This window comes from Heteronotia binoei, chromosome 4, assembly GCF_032191835.1.
Source record: "Heteronotia binoei isolate CCM8104 ecotype False Entrance Well chromosome 4, APGP_CSIRO_Hbin_v1, whole genome shotgun sequence".
NCBI lineage: Eukaryota > Metazoa > Chordata > Lepidosauria > Squamata > Gekkonidae > Heteronotia > Heteronotia binoei.
In genome coordinates this window covers 136,113,757-136,130,739 of record NC_083226.1, presented here as the reverse complement: position 1 = coordinate 136,130,739, position 16,983 = coordinate 136,113,757, and the positions used below count along the sequence as shown (strand labels likewise).

Below are 16,983 nucleotides of genomic sequence, written 5' to 3'. Positions count from 1 at the left end.
TTGTTTTTGAAATTTTTAATAGACTAATGTGACTCCTTCCAATCTTCATCTTTTACACAATATATAAATAAAAATACTTTGGAAATAAATATATTAGATTGTGAATCTATTACAAAATGTTAAAATACAATACACAATTTATGTAGACAAATATATACGATTTATGTTTAGAGAGTGAAAACGTCACACATCTTTATATTTAATATATAGTTAGTAAAATCCTTTATTTTAAAAATACTCTTGAACTTCATAAGATTCATTAAGGTTAGCGGTAAAAAGATTTCATGATTTCACACTGGTTATAGCCTTATAGGAATAAACTGGACAATGCCAGTATTAAGTGATAAGTGAATCTCGCCATTACAGTGAAGCCAGTCCTTGCTGAAGGAAAACAAGAAATGTTTTTGGGCAGATGCACTGAAAACAGCAAGGGTGCAGTCAGTATGACTCAGGTCTGCTTTAGAGTCTGTTCCAAGAGAGCTCTTAAATGCTGCAAAAACTTTAAGAGTATAAAGACCACCAAAAATAGTTGTTTTCTGATTCAAATGAGAAGATGCTATTGAAATTGTTAGCTGTCCTGTATGCAGCCCAGAAAATTAGCATTAAGTTAACATAGCTGGCTTTGTTAAAGAAATTGTGACTATGTATGAATGAAGAGTGGATCTCATGTTTAAATTAACAGAGCTAAAAATCATAGCTACAGAGGAAGAAAGTAAGACAAAGCTGAATTTGAATGTAAGGTTTTCAATGTGCTATGTGCACAAAGAACCATAATTTCCTCTAATTTTATAGTATCATGAAATGTAGACTGATTCTTAAATCTTTTGTCTTTCACCCCAGACTAGCACCCAACAAGAATCCAAATTAATCACACCTAATTTGTGCAGTGGATGATCTGGTGATCTATTCACAGATAAAGAAAAGCCCCAATCTTTCCATTTTTCTTTCCTATTCAAAAGCTATGAAAATGACATGTTGAAAATTACTAAATTTCACAGTTTGGTAATCCTTTAAAATACCTATTGTATGTAGCAGATTAAGCAAAAAAAATCAATATTCAGTTCACTTTGATCCCACAAAATATGAACAATTATTATAAGGTAATTTTAAACTAAAACATTAATATGGCACTAAAATTCATCTAAACATTTTGTAAATGGGAATATCAGGTTGACAAACTTTTCATCCAGATTATAGCACTATAACCAAATGTCCTTAATAAAATATTTTCATCTAAAAAATGTTTCTATAGTACACTTAGAATTGTTTGACTTGGCTTTTTTGGATGTGGAATGGGATGCCATTGTTCCAGACCTAAAAAGAAAGAAATATGCATGTCACTAAGTAAATAAAACAATTTTAATGGCAGTACAGTTGAAAGAGATAAATTCTAAAGACTGAAATAAAAGTTAACTTAGAAATGAGTACTTACCGTTTTGTTCCTGTTGTGGAATTTGTACCATATTGTTCTCTGTCCAAGTTTCCTGAGGAAACAAATGTTTTAACTGAAAACTAGAACATATGCTGAGAAGTATGCATAACAACTGTGGGGGGGACAACTGAGATAAGGGCAAAAGGGGAAAGAAGCCTTCCCTTGTTTCCCTTTATATCTACTGCTCTCTCCTTTCCCCTCCTCCTGCCACATTGCTCCCCTTACTCACCTCTTCTGCCCTACAATAGCCCCCACTCAACTCCCTTCCTTCTATCTCATTCTGTGCCCCTAAGGAAAGGGACACTGGCTGATTTTACACTGGGCAAAAGATCCAGTAATGCTGGGTTTTCAAAAGTGATCATCTACATTACAATGTGCCTTGGCTTCTGTCTTGCTCCGGTGTTTTGACTGTCATTTACATTTAAATTCCTGAATTGGCTCTAACACCGTTTTCAGCATAGTGTTGCCCCTGATTTTCCAAGACTATTTTTGAATGAGGGTTTTCCAGGAAGCGCACTCCACAGGACCATAAAGATGATATCTTTCCTGGGAAACAGGGCAATACACTCGTTTCTCAAGAAAGAACAAAGGAACTCTTAAACCTGCCCCCCTCCCCCCATCCAGTAAAGTAAGCAAATGTGGAGGGGAGGTCCAGGAGCAAAATTTTGAGTGTAGATGAAAAAATATACTCCGGATTTCTAGAAGGTGATTTCAGTGCTCAGAAAATCAGATCCAAACATGAATGTAGAATCGGCCACTGTTAGCAGTCAGACTCCCCTCCTGCAGATATTTTAACAAGACTCCCAAGAAAGACATTGACAGCCCTCTGAATTAATCTCATCCCTTCCTTTTATCTCATTCTGTGCCCCTAGGGAAAGGGACTCTGTTAGCAGTCAGACTGTCCTCCTGCAGAGGGTGCAGTTTGCACTTAAATGGAGATAAATGCCATTCTGAAATATCACCCCAAAATCATATGTGCAGGGCACTGTCTGGCCTGGAAATGAAAATGACACACAAAATGGTTGCTGCAAAGCAAGAGCCTGGGAACATATTTTTGGAAGTGAACTATAGTGGATGACCCACTAATGACCTCTCCCCACCCTAAAAAGAAATACATTAACAAGACTATCAAGAAAAACACTGACAGCCCTATGAACTAATCTCATCCTGCCTGGTCATACTTCCCCCTCCTCACCTGTTTCTCTTAACACCCTTCATCCAAATGATAAACATCCCATCCTGTAATCAGGGGTCATCAAGAGTCATAAACCTCCATGGTCTATATAGTTTTGCCCTTGGGAAAGCATCCGGCTTCCTCTGAAAGTTTGTTTTCTCTCTGGAAAGCACTTCAAGGTGTTATTTTATGGCTGACATATCAGCATCTGCCCCAGGAAACATTTTTCTTAGAAATGTAAGCTCCAAAGTTGTGTGTGTTCTTGGCCACACTCCCACTCTGTGGGTTCTCTTCTCTTCATGAAATGCTGGCCATTTTTGCTGCTGTTTCCTGGACCTCTGCAAGATTGGTAAATACTGCCCTTCTTTAAAAAACCTTTCCCTCTTTCCTCCCTGATTTCCTCATAGTTCTGGTATACATTGGTAGAGATCCCAAGTTACTCACTTCTCGCTTGTCTCCAATTAAGCTAATTTCCCCAATTAAATAAGAGACAACCTATTTGGGTTACAAATCATCTACTTTGAATGATGCTGTCTCAGTTTTCTGAAAATGTAGAAAACACAGCTGGTCTCAGGCAAGGGTCAATGAGTAGAAAGAAGCAAGGGAACAGACAGCCTTTTTGCAACTGAGAAGAGGGAGCTGAGTCCCCTTAGTTCACTTTTGCCACCAAACCAGTCATCAAGCCTGACATCTCATGGCTCCCAGTCAAGCTAGGCCCTAAACCATTTCCCAAAAGGGCTGAGGACCAACTATTTCCCCTGCTGGATCCAGGCTGACCTGGTGAGCCCTGTGCTTCCACCTGTGCTCTGCTCCATACTGCTCTCTACTACCTTCACCATGAGTCACTACACTAATCGAAGGGTTCTGCCTAGAGGCAAGAAATTTTACACCTTAATACTTCCAAATAATTTGCATTGTTATTTCTTACACGTGCATCACTTCCTAAAGCAGCTTTTCAAGTCTCTTGAAGCATCTTTTTCCTGAACAGAAATCTAATTTTTTTCTTCACAAAATACAAAACAAATAACTCTTCCTTCTGAAAGTTTACTTGCCTTGCTGCATCTGAGGTACTAAAAACATACTTTTAAAAATACTTCTATATGACTGATAAAACTCACCCATGTTTTTTGAACTTTCTGTCAACTCCTTGATAATGCCTTTATTTAAACAAACATCTACATGTTTATTAAACAATGCAAGATCCTTTGTATTCTGTTCTATGTTGCAGACTGGACAAACTAAAGACTTGGTCTCAGTAGTGGTGGAAAAACATGGCAATTTGATTTCTGTACAACTGGACTGCTCATAATGTTCTTCTTTTTCCACTGAGAATAATTCAGAAGAAACATCTTGTTTTGCAGGCATACCAAATATAAAGTTCTCAGAACAGTTATATCTACTTTGACTACTGTATTCATTGTCTTTCAGCTGAGGGAAACTATCTACACTGCTACTGAAAGAACTGACAACTTTATTAGTTGGCTGTATTTCTAATTGTGGCTCACTTGTTGTATCTTTCTGACATTTATTATTTTGGTTTTCCAGAGACAAATCAGTCTTGCTATTTGTAATTTCTGCATTATCTTTACCCAGTGTTTCACTGAGGCAACTGTCAATGTGCCTGTTAAGTGCTTCTAAACTACCATCACAATGCTCTTTGAAGCAAACAGGACAAACGAAGATCTGATGGTCATTATCTTTTGCTTGTTCAATGGATGGTGCTGACTCTACATCCTGTGGATTCTGCTTGCTTGAAGACTCATGTATAGAAGCTTCTTTATTAGCTTGCTGTCTTGTAGCTCGCTTTTTGTTGAAGAAACTTTCTCTTTCAGGGGCTTTTGGAAAAATTTCCTCACCAGGTTTCCTAGGCGAGAGCCTAGAACCAGAGTCTTGTTTTCCTGGCTCTAAGAAATGAACAATGCTCTTTTGTTGAGATTTCTTTTCATCTTCATTTAGAAAACCTGATACTCGTACACCTGAATATGATAAACAAGTCATACAAATGTATGTGAGAGTGAACATATGAACATATGAGTGCTTTAAAACCTCATCAAAATTAACATTTAGATACATGTAATATGGCTTTTGCAAATAGTCTATTTTAATACAAATTACTAGAACGGATTTTGCAAGCCTAAAAAAACAGCACGCTATAACAGGGTCTGTAAAGTGATACACAGTGCCACAAGTTTCATACAAAAAGGCTAGTCGCTAGAGGGAACATTTCTCATAGAATACTTATTCACTGAACAATGATGAAGAAGAAACTGGATTTATACCCCGCCATTCACTACCCAAAGGAGTCTCAGAACGACTTATAATCTCCTTTTCCTTTTCCTCCTCACAACAGACATCCTGTGAGGTAGGTGGGGCTGAGAAAGCTCTCCCAGAACTGCTCTTGAGCAGAACAGCTTTGAGAGAACTTGTGACTGACCCATGGTCACATCAGCAGGTGCAAGTGGAGGAGTGGGGAATCAAATCTGGTTCTTCCAGATAAGAGTCCACACACTTGACCACTAAACCAAACTGGCTCTCTTGGACACTTTGATCTTTAAATGTTAATTGATGTTTAAGGCAGGATGGCATTAAAGTTGAAATGCAAGTCTCAGTTCCAAGGGCAATCTCCTAAATAGGGACAGGTATGAACCGGGAAAATGCAGTTCATGTCAGTTCATAGTTTGTGGCTGAACCAGAAACCAAACCAGGAGGTTAATTTGCAAACTGAACCACTGGTTCATGGTTTGTAGCTCTGCAAACCCCGTTGAAAGGCACCACAGTCCCTTTCAACGGGGTTTGCAGGAAGCTTGAAAAACAGCTGAGCCATGGTGAACAGCCTGTTCCTTGCCACTCAGCTATTTCAGGCTGCCTTGTGCAATCCCTTTAAAATTTAAAGGTAGCGGCAAGGAGTGCATCTACTCACTTAGCTGTTTGTTTGTTTTTTGGGGGGTAGCTGTTTCCTTCTATTTCTGTAAAGTTTAAATGGACTGCACAAGATAGCCTGAAACAGCTAAGCAGAAGGAAGCATTTCCTGCCACTCAGTTATTTTTGTGGCTTTCACGAGGTACAGAAACTCTAGCTTTCCACTCTATCCATAAACTGCTTTAAAAGTCCCTGGAAGTTTGTGACAGTAGACTAGCCATGAACTTCAGTTTGTGAACCACAAACAGGGCAAAATTCTTGATGAATTTTGTGCCTATATCCTAAAACAGATATATCCTTTATTAAGATTTTAAAAAACTGCACTATCCTTATTCTATATTTTTGGTACTACTGGGAAATTTTGAAAGGATGGGCTTACTGGCAAGACATAAGTAATGGAATACAGAAACATTATCTACTATGAAGACCATGAATAATAAAGTAGCATCTTTAACAAAGTAACATCTTTATCTTGAACACTGGGCCTCTTGCAGATCCTGCCTGAATGCTTTCATTTTTATCTATACAAATATAAAGATCAGTTTTTCATTTTTGTAAGTGCAAGCTGAGAGAAATCCAAATTCTACTTGGAATTTCCTGAACTTAATAGCAACTAATCCTATTCATGCCTAATGGAACACCAGACCTCGCCCCGAAAACTTAAGTAACTGCAAAGAAGTTGCAGAAATGAAGAGCTAAGAATTCTTATATTTCAATAAAGTATTCTAACAATCTATATTGCTGTACAGCAGTTTTTCCAGTAAAAATGAAAAGCATGTGAATGTAAAGTTAACGTTTATTAAAAATATCTCTTCTTCGAAACATTACTATAATGCATATGTAATAGAAATAGTTAAATAATTTAAAAGTGATATTACCCATCAATCTGAGACGTAAAGGGTGTGGGGCCACACCTTCCATTTCTGCTTTCAGTAATTCTTTAGCAACAGCAAATATTTCTTCTCCAGTAGAAACTGCAGACAATACTGTACTAGCTCTTGTTTTCACTTCAAAGTTTACATTCTTCAATTTTAAAGTAACAGTTCTAGCCTATTAAAGAGAATAAACTTCCTCAAACATACTGTTAAGGTATTTTTCTATGGTGTTACAGAATTTAGAAATCAGACATATGGCTTAAAAATAAGACATGTGACCCTTTTTGCAGTAAGTATAAATCTCACATGGTTAAAAGTTCCAGCATTTTATTCCCATTACACTTTTAAACTCTATGGATGTCAACATTTGATAATTAAACTATACACAGATGCACTGCAGCACATATCCCTGATCAGTGTATAGACCATGTCTCACTGTCTATCATAACAGTGGGGATTTTGCTTGATAGTTAAAATAGATACAACAGAATGTCTGGTTCGTAGTTGTATTTTGTAGCTATATATACTAGGGGTGTGCATTTGGTTCAGCCGAACCGAATCAACTGCCGAATCACCTCTGATTTGGCTGCATACGGAATGGCATACAGCTGATTCCAGTTGGGGCCCATTATGCGGGAGCCGAGTATGACTCCCCGTATACTTCCATATAAATATTCGGAAGTATACGGAAGTCAATGGAAAAGGCGGGAAAGGGGCTTCCGCAGCTTCAGGGGAGCAGCAGCAATGGAGCAATGGAGGAGTAGTGAGTTAGGTTTGTAAAAAAACCCCACTCTCAGTTTAGGTTGTGTGAGACTGGCCAAGGGTGACATGAGTGACAGGCAGCAGAAGAGGGGCCCTGGGGGCAAGGCCAAGGAGAAGACTAGAGGGGTTGAGGGGAGGACCGAGGTCTCCCCACCACCTGTGCGTAGAGCCACTCCACAGCCGCCTACCAGTGACCTCTGTCAGGAGTGTGATGAAGAAGAAGGACCGCCTTGGGCCCTTCATCGAGGCTGCTGCTGGGGCGCCCGCAGCAGAGGTGCCATTAGGTGCTGGCACTGAGCAGGGGTCTGCTGCTCGGGCAGTCTCTCCTCCAGCAGATGTTGCTTGGCCTCAGCAGTTGGAGGAAGGGCAGCAAGAGCAGCTCTCCTTGGAGATGAGCTTTGGAGACAGTTTTCTGTCAAAAAAGATCACCCCAAGGAGGGTGGCAGAGTGTCATGCAGGAGCTGGAGGAGAAGCTGGTTGAGAAGGACCAGCCCCCTTCTTTGGTTCCTTCGGGCACCAGCAGTCCTTCAGGGGATGGCCAGGAGGGGAGGCCGCATGGGGTGGAGGGGGAAGAGATGGAGACACATGAGGTGCCTCCATCTCTGCCCACTTCCCCCCAGCGGCCAGCCCCTCCTGCCACCCTGAGACATTATGTGTCTGCCCCGAGCACCTCAAAGGAGGTGGCTCCGGACACCCAAGCTGCCAGTCAGTTTGGGCATCCGTTCACCTCCAAAGTCTGGAAGCATTTCCAACTTACGGAGGATCCATGCTATGTGCAGTGCCAGCTGTACAGGGCCCGGATCAGTCATGGGCAGGACCCTGCCCACCTGACTCTGGGGGGGGATGCGGAATCACCTGCGGAAGCACCATCCGGGGGTGCTTCTTAAGGGGGAGAAGCAGGCTGGTGCTGTGGTGCCCAAGCGGCCACCACCACCCAGCCAGGAGGTCTGTCCCATTGCGACTACCTCCGCTCTCCAGGAGCATTCCGTGGGAGTACTGGGACGCCAGGCATCTCTGCCTGAGATGTTTGGTAGGGGTGGCACCTGTGTGCCAAGAGGGGGAATCACGTACGGCAGGAGAGTGATCGCCTGGAACCTTGTCAGGTCGGTCGCCCATGGGCTCCCATTTTCAGTGGTCGAGAATCCTGGGGTGCTAGGGTTGCTCGAGTACCTGGCGCCCAAATACAAAGTTCCTGCTAGAACCACCCTTAGCAGGACCATTGTGCCAGCTCTTTTCAGGGTGACCAGATCTGTGGTGGAAAAGCATTTGTCCTCTGCTGCCGGGGGGGACTGTGCATTTCACCTCAGATAGCTGGAGCTCCCAACATGCATTCGAGGGGTATCTCTCCCTGACTGCGCATTGGTGGCAACCCAGTGAGGTGCAGGGTGGGGGTGGCAGTAGCGGCAGGCAAGGTCAGGGCTGCCAGGCTGGCTATCACTGGGCCTTGCTGCACGACGAAGCAGTCGACGCGCCGCACACAGCAGACACTCTCAGAGCCATCCTCTCATGGCAGTTAGAGGGCTGGGTAGGCAGTGGCTCCAACATCAAGGCGGCTGTCCAGCGTCAGGGCCTAAAACGCCTTCCTTGCATGGCCCACCTTCTCCACCTCGTGGTTAAGGACGCATTGGGCCAGACGAAAAGCCAGGATCGTCGGTATCTAGCCGCAACCCATGAGTACCGACTTCTGCTCCAGAAGTTTCGGCACATCACGGGTCACTTCTCACGCAGCAATACGGACTTGTATCGGCTACGTGAGAAACAGACACTGACAGGCATGCCAGGGCACCGCCTGATCGATGACGTCAGCACACACTGGAACTCCACCTGTGCCATGCTGGAGCGCATGGTGGAGCAGAGAGCAGCCCTGGATGCCTTTGTCTCTGAGATGAGGGTCTTTCGGGATGAGAATCATCTCACCCAAGAGATTGGGTGGTCATTTCTCAGACTGTGAAGGTTCTTGGGCCCTTCAAGACTCACACAGAAATGCTCTCGTCTGACACGGTGAGTATCACACTGGTCGTCCCCATGGTCCAGATGGCCCATGAGGACCTGGCCTCGTTTCTAGTGCCAGCTCAAGGCCGTGCACATGTTCTTCCAGTGGTGCGCGCCCTGGTTGTTAGGCTGCAGGAAGGGCTTGAGGCGCGCTTTCAGACTTTCACCCAGGATAAGGTCTACATGATGGCGACCATGTTAGACCCGCGCCTTAAGGGCACAGTCGCCGAGTGGGCCAACGAGCTCGATCGCTGGTGAGACGAGCTCTCCCAGAAGGTCAAGCATTCCAGAGTCAGGGCGGGCCCAGTGCCGGTAGTTGAGGAGGAGGGGGGTGGAAGCAGCTCATCTGCCACTTCCACTGCTGTTGTTCATCCCCAACCTCCCCAGCTAGGCAGTGTTTCCCACCAGACTCACGCCACGAAGAGTGCTGAGGTGACATTCATCAGGCAGGTCGTTGGCCCCTCTAGGAGTGGTAGAGCACCGAGAGCGAAGACGGATGCTGCAATAGCGAGGGACTATCTTTTGGAGCCCCTCGAGCTGCTGGAAGCATCTCCTTTGGACTACTGGGTCATGAAGGAGGAGGTCTGGCCGGCCCTCTCCTCCGTGGCCAAGGCGTTCCTCTCATGCCTACCGACGAGCGTGCAGAGCGAGTGCGTCTTTTCGCATATGGGCGACATTGTCTGCCCACATCACAATCACCTGCAACCCTGGACAGTTGAGCAGTTGGTCTTTCTGAAGGTCAACTTGCCTCTGTTCGGCTCCCCGAACATAGACTTTGAGAGTGAATGAAGTGAGCATCTACTTGTGCCTGCATGCTCTCTTGGCCCGCACTTGGAAGGTGGTTGTAAAACACTCCTGCACTAAACATAGACTAGAGTCCAAAGACAGCCCAAAAACTCACTCACAAATTGATTGGCAGTGCATCCCCCTCCCACCCCTCATCCCTCCCCAAACCAAAAGTGAATGCTGGTTTAAAAACTGCAAAGCGATCCAAATTTCCCCAGTCCCCAATCCATACATGCCTAATAATACTGGAAGGGCCATTGCAGCCCCCAACTGTAACTGACAGCACCCACAGGCCCAGCCCGGATAACCCAGGCTTTTTTTCAGGGGAAGGAGGAAGAAAGAGGGAGGTGCCAGTGATGATGACAGGCAGCCAGCAGCCATACCAATGCTGAGGTTCCTCTATTGGGACAGTGATGCTGGTGTGCTGCTGAGCTGAGAGAGAAGGAATGGTTGCCTTCCTCTCACACAATCTGAGGCCCTCCCAGTGATCTTCCTCATTTGGGGTGCAATTCTGGCTCGCCTCCTCGTGGTGCACCCTGGGTAACGCAAAAGAGCCTGGACCAGCCAACCATCCATCACTTAAGGTAAGTCAAAATGCTTCTTGCTTTGTGTCAGATACAGAATGATGTGGAGCTAGGTGTGGTGGTCCACTATTTCTCTTGTTTGAGAGTTGTGTTGTTTGGGGCAGGGCTGGAGAGCTGGCATCTGTAGATTGTGTGTTCTGTAGCAGGGAAGCTGGCACCTGGGTGAGAGACCCAGAGCCAGCATGCTTGTTGTGCTTGACCAGCTCTCTCTGTGTTGTTTGGGGCAGTGCTGGAGAGCTGGCATCTGTAGATTGTGTGTTCTGTAGCAGGGAAGCTGGCACCTGGGTGAGAGACCCAGAGCCAGCATGCTTGTTGTGCTTGGCCAGCTCTCCCCGTGTTCTTTGGGGCAGGGCTGGAGAGCCGGCATCTGGATTTGCTGCAGCCAGGTCTGCAGAGCAGACCTTGAGCAGGTTGTGTTTTGTGTGGCAGTGACGCTGGCAACTGGGTTTATATTGGTTCCAGGCCTGTAGGGTTCATAGAGTAGATAGAGGGATGTAATGCATTTGGGTCCTATAGAGATTCTCTGATGTGAAGTTAGGTTTGGCTTTGAGTGCCCCAGGAATTGGACCCCCTGGTCCAATTTTTTTTTTGGCCTTGTGGGTTTTGTGTGGGACAGTGCCCTGAAGCTGCACAGCAGTTTGGGGGGGGCTCTCCTCAAAACCTCCTGCTCTCCAGAGCCACTTTTCCCATGACAATTACAGTGAGGAAGTGGCTCTAATTGTTTTTTTCTCACCATTGGGAGCAGTGTTCCTTTCGGGGTGCCCACAGATGGGTGCAGTCTTTTTGGGCCAGGGGGTTTCATGCTGGGGAGTCCCCTGAAGCTGCCCTGCAGTTTTGGGGCCTCTCCCTCAAACCCCCCTCTGGCCACAGCCACTTTCCCCACAGCAGTTATTGTGGAGGAAGTGGCTAATTGGGCTTTCCCCATCATTGTTGGCAATGGGCCTTTTGGGGAGCCCAAAGACAGGGACCCCCTGGCCCAATCTTTTTGGAACTTGGGGGGTTTTGTAGGGGAGAGTCCCCTGCGGGTTCCCTGCAGTTTTGGGGGCTCTCCCTCAAACCCCCTGCCCCCCAGTAGCCTCTAATTATGCCCTATGTTGCCATTGATTTAAATGGCCCATAGGGTATAATGGTGGAATAGGGGCACCCTCTTTGGGTGCCCCTGGAATGGGACCCCCTGGCCCAATCTTTTTGGGACTTAAGGGGTATGTAGGGGAGAGTCCCCTGCAAATTTGGGGGCTCTCCCTCAAACCCCCTCCCCTCCAGGCAGCTTCTAATATACCCTATTTGCCATTGATTTCAATGGCCCATAGGGCATAATGGGGCCGTATATTCGGGAATAGCCGCGCATCTACCGTATATGCGGCTATTCTGACTACGGAATTCAGAAGTATACAGGATTCCGTTTTTTTTTTCCCCGTATACTTCCGAATCCGTGTACTTCCAAATTTTTTTTTTGCACATCCCTAATATATACACAGTGATTTTGTTTCTTTTGTGACACTAGTACCAAAATACTAACGTCATTGTGACATTAGTATCAAAATTAGTGTATATGCATGCACGGGGCTTTTTTTGAGCAGGAGCACACAGGAACGCAGTTCCGGCTGGCTTGGTGTCAGAGAATGTGGCCTAATATGCAAATGAGTTCCTGCTGGGCTTTTCCTTCCAAAAGTCCTGGGTGAAACAATGGTGATGTTAGGGGATATGGTCTAATATGCAGATGAGTTCCTGCTGGGCTTTTTCTACAAAAAATGCCCTGTGTACACACACACACATATTATTTACAATACTGCCACTAGTACTGATTATCCTTTCAAAAGGGGCAACTATATTAATAAAGGAATTATCACATCACCTCATCTAAGTTTATTTATTTTCCATTTACGTTATTTATCCACCTTTCTCACTTGAACTCAAGGTGGATTACACAGAGTAGGTCAGTAAAACAGACAGGATGGGACATTCAGCGAACAATGCAATAGGAATTGGGATTGCAGAACCAACCAGAAGTCTAAAAATAGAACTGAAGCAAAGCATAAGTATTAATATGACACATTAAATGATCCAAATTTCCATAGCAGGATCCTAGTTTCAGCAAGTTATACACAGTAGTGTAGACCACAGTCTCTAATAATTTATCAAAGTAACTGAAACATTTAGTACAGTGTGACTCTATTGTCTGCATAGAAAAGCTGAAAGCTCAGAGAGCAGGAACCCTCCTGACCTCCTTAGGCAGACCATTCTATAAGGTGGGAGCCAAAATGAAGAAGGTGTGGACAGTTGTTGATGTTGTCCATTTTCAGGTTGACACCTACTGAAAACCATGCTCCAAGGATAATTATAGATTTTAGGCTGTGTAGAGCCAAGGACGGTGAGGGGGATGTGTTCTTCCTGCTCCTGAATTTATTTATTTACTTAAAATATTTATACCCTGTTCCTCCCTCTTAAGACAGGGCCCAAGACTGCTTTTACATACCATTAGAATTACATTTGGGCTCCGCTGTTTTGCTTTGCCTGAGCATCATCACCCAAGCAAAGATGTTATGATTTATACATATCTGCACCCAAGCAAGCCACTGAAAAAATACAGTGGAATGCAAAAGGCAGTTTTTAAATTAAACTTATTCTTAATTTTACCACATAATGATGGATAAAGAAAAATTAAATAAAATTTTATGTGAGAAAGCCGGGGGCTTTTCTTTCAAAATCAAATCTAGCAAACTGAAACATGGTTTTGAAACCTTTATATATGATATTCCAAAGTGTTCTGTGTGAGCTGCCCTTGAAATCTGTTCAGAAATGTTTTTGAATGCTGCACCTAGCTTCCTGATCCGGATGGAAGAGGGTGAGAAAAACAGAACACAAAACACATACGCATACAGGTTTACTTCCTATAATGAACACAATTCAGGAAGTTTAAAATCCCTGTATTGCACAAATCTCATGCAACTTCAAGACCAACCATTTTTCATTGAAATCCCAAACATTATTTAGAACTGGCTTCTTCACATGGCACAGAGTGGTAAAGCTGCAATACTGCAGTCGAAGCTCTCTGCTCACGACCTGAGTTTGATCCTGGCAGAAGCTTGCTGGGGAGAAAGTGTAGATGACTGGGGAAGGCAATGGCAAACCACCCTGTAAAAAGTCTGCCGTGAAAACGTCGTGATGCGATGTCACCCCAGAGTCGGACTGGTACTTGCCTTTTATCTTTTTTTTCCCTTCAAGAACCACTATATGCACAGGTGTATTGAAAAGTACACTCTTTGCCATGTTCTACTATTGAAATTTTTCACCAGCGATCCGTAAAAACCCTCAGTAGCTACAAACATTTGAACCAGAAATAAACATTATTTATACCAGGGGTGTCAAACATGCAGCCCGGGGGCTGAATCAGGCCTCCCAGCAACTGGCTGTCATCTGCTTTCTTCTTCCTTTCTCTTGCTTCTTTACACATCAAAGCTTGCTTTGCCAGGCTTGCTCAATTGCACAGGATTTACAGAGCAACACCTCTATTTTCTCCATTGGCTGAGGCTCCTCTTTTGGGGAGGAGGGGGGAGGGAGAGCTTGCTTTACCAGGCTCTTTCAATTGCACAGCAGAGCTACTGAGCCAAGTCTCTCTTCCTTCTATTGGCTGAGGCTCCTCTCCCTACTGGTCCCTTGGGGAAGGAAGGAAAGAGCCAGAGCTTTCTTTGTCCAGTTCCCTCAATCCCATGGGAGAAATACAAAGAAAGCACTTTTAAGACCAAAAAGTGCTAATGTTTTAAGCATGTTTTATTTTAAGCTTTAAAAATCTTTGTTTGTGTCATTTATAAAGTTTATCTCTCTGCTATCTGGGATAACATTTTATGACACAAATGGCGGACTGATAAGGTCTCATTAATGTGAGATTAGGCCCTCATAACAAATGAGTTTAACACCCCTGATTTATACTGTGGCTTGGTAATTGTTTCTTGCCCCAAATCTTCAGAGACAGGGTGGTCAAGACAATCAGAATAACTAATAGCAGCTAGTTTCAGAGAGTGCTTGTGTTAGGCTGCAATAGAACGAAGGTGAAAAAGGCAATAAAGGGAGCTTTGACTCTCCAAAGTTTGTATCTCTAACATGCTACTGGCCTATTCTAATAGCACCTAGACTTCTTCTAGATGTCATGCAGACTGTCCCCCATTTCCTTACCATAAATATGAAACAACCACCTAGGAATCACTAGAAACTCTATGGCAGGGGTGGCCAACGGTAGCTCTCCAGATTTTTTTTGCCTACAACTCCCATCAGCCCCAGCCAGCATGGCCAATGGCCGGGGCTGATGGGAGTTGTAGGCAAAAAAAAATCTGGAGAGCTACCATTGGCCACCTCTGCTCTATGTTTTCTGGTGATTCATAGAGAGGCATGACATCTGGATTTTCCCCAGACAAAATGTCACTCCAAAGGGGAAAAAAATCTTTATCCTGGCAGGTGCTGTAGTGCAAGCAAGCAAGGGGATATAACCTTAACTGAAAGGCATACAGATTTTCGTATTTTATCCCAGAGTTACTTACTTTAAGTCCTTTTCTTTGCAAATCCTCAGCAAGGTCACTGCAAAGTTCTTGACACAACTTGTACTGTTCTGTAGCACTTATTTCATTAAATGTCCTAGATGTCCAAATAAAAAATAGCAGTATATTTCAACTTGGAGAATTTCAGCACTACAGACTTCAAACATCAGAGGAAAATCTGACATTTTTTATTCTAAGCCATGTACTGTAATCAAAATATAAAAAGGTGCACAGGATAAAGCTAGAAAATATACTGAACAATGTCATATATAACCATTTCAGTGTGGCCTATTGCATACAGTACCCTCTCAATATGTAATATAGACTAATTAAAGGAAAAACTCAAAATATAGTTCCTTTGCATGCTGCTGCTGTATAACACAAATTGGACGCAATCCTTGATAACTAATGTATAGCCAAATACTAAGGACAGAAAAAGATTGTATATTGGTTTTTGTCTATAGTTTTTTTTCCTCATCAAGTCTCAAGATAGATTACATAATGTAAAAACAATGTAATCAAATAGCATGATAGATCTAATAAGCAAAATAAAAACAGCAGAAAAAGTATCATACATGTCAAGTGGGAAAATGGGATTAGAGAAATAGAAAACAGCGCAATAAAACCAGGTCACATAAAACAAATAGATAACATATAGCATACACAGTGGCACAGACTGCAGTCCTGTTCTTTATATAAGCCCTCCTTTTCTTTTAAAGTTCTTTTCATAGGCCTTCCTAAATTTTCGATTATACTACTGCCCTATTATCTTTACAAAAATGCCCACATGAGCAACTTGTTTACGTAGGGAAGGGCCATGGTTCAGTGGTAGAGCATCTACATAGCATTTAAAGGGTCCCAAGTTCAATCCTCTGCATCTCCAGTTTAAAGGATTAGGTAGAGGTGATGGGAAAGACCTTAGCGAGTTGCTGCCAGTCTGAGTAAACAATACTGACCTTGATGAACCAAAGGTCTGATTCAGTATAAGGCAGCTTTATGTGAGTTTATGAAATAATAGAAGGGGGGCTTCCTGACCCCCTCAAGCAGGCTATTGTGTAATGGGAGCCACAAACACTTCTATGGTCAGCTATTAATCTTCTCCAGTTGCAGGGTTGGAGCTCTAGAAGACTTGTTAGTAAAAGTATTTTTTCAAGATGGCTAGTCTTCCCTTTAATAAAGGAAGATACCACTGGCAAGAGGAAAACTAAGCCATAGGCTGAATACAGTCAAGCAGCTTCCCATTTCATATGACCAAAATGTTTGCTACATGTACAGTGTTGTATTAGCGCTTCCATCAGTAAAAAAAACCCTTTATAGTAGTTTTATTCATTTATTCCAGTGATATGATCATTTACTTGGATATAAATATGAGTACATACCTTTCGGTGCTCATACTTTTTCTTTCCCCATCCCTTGAAAAAGGAAACAGAATGTACCATCAAGCACTGATTTTTCAAAAATGAAACCAAGCCTGTTTAAATACATGTTCAGTAATGTATATTTTCCTTGATGAAATATAATATTTTATATTTTATGTAATATTCATTATAAAAGGCTATTATAAAAATAAATGTTAAACATCCTTAATATTTATGGGAATATCCCCAGATAAATGGTTCAAATAGAAAAGCGAATGCATTTGCTCTTTGTAGCATTGCAAACTAATGAAGATACAACTACAAACTAGGGTAACGCAATAGTTAGAATGTTTAACTTTGTCAAATCTCATCTTTGCCACGTAGCTCACTGAATGCCTCTGGCCAGTCCCTGTCTCCCAGCCTATAACCTACCTCATATATGCCACCCATGAAACCAATGGAGGAAAGGTGGGATAGAAATGAAGTAAATAAATGAATACATCTATTTTAGAGTAGTCTTCTATAAGAGCACAGTAACATTTATAAAACTTATCAGAACATGGTTCATT

At 43.2% G+C, this 16,983-nt stretch overlaps 1 protein-coding gene across 2 annotated transcripts in view; it reads right to left on the bottom strand.

Annotated features, from left to right (window-relative positions):
- Positions 1 to 16,983, bottom strand: part of POLK (DNA polymerase kappa) — a 62,676-nt gene continuing 45,693 nt past the window's right edge. The window contains exons 10-15 of one of the 2 annotated variants that reach the window (XM_060235827.1): positions 16,436 to 16,468; positions 15,060 to 15,153; positions 6,404 to 6,575; positions 3,725 to 4,582; positions 1,433 to 1,484; positions 1 to 1,314 (exon numbers count right to left, since the gene is read on the bottom strand). In XM_060235827.1, coding sequence (XP_060091810.1) covers positions 1,230 to 1,314; positions 1,433 to 1,484; positions 3,725 to 4,582; positions 6,404 to 6,575; positions 15,060 to 15,153; positions 16,436 to 16,468 — 1,294 coding nt within the window. In that variant the 3' untranslated portion in view covers positions 1 to 1,229. The remainder of the gene's footprint in view (positions 1,315 to 1,432; positions 1,485 to 3,724; positions 4,583 to 6,403; positions 6,576 to 15,059; positions 15,154 to 16,435; positions 16,469 to 16,983) is intronic. The other variant, XM_060235828.1, reaches the window with a different exon arrangement.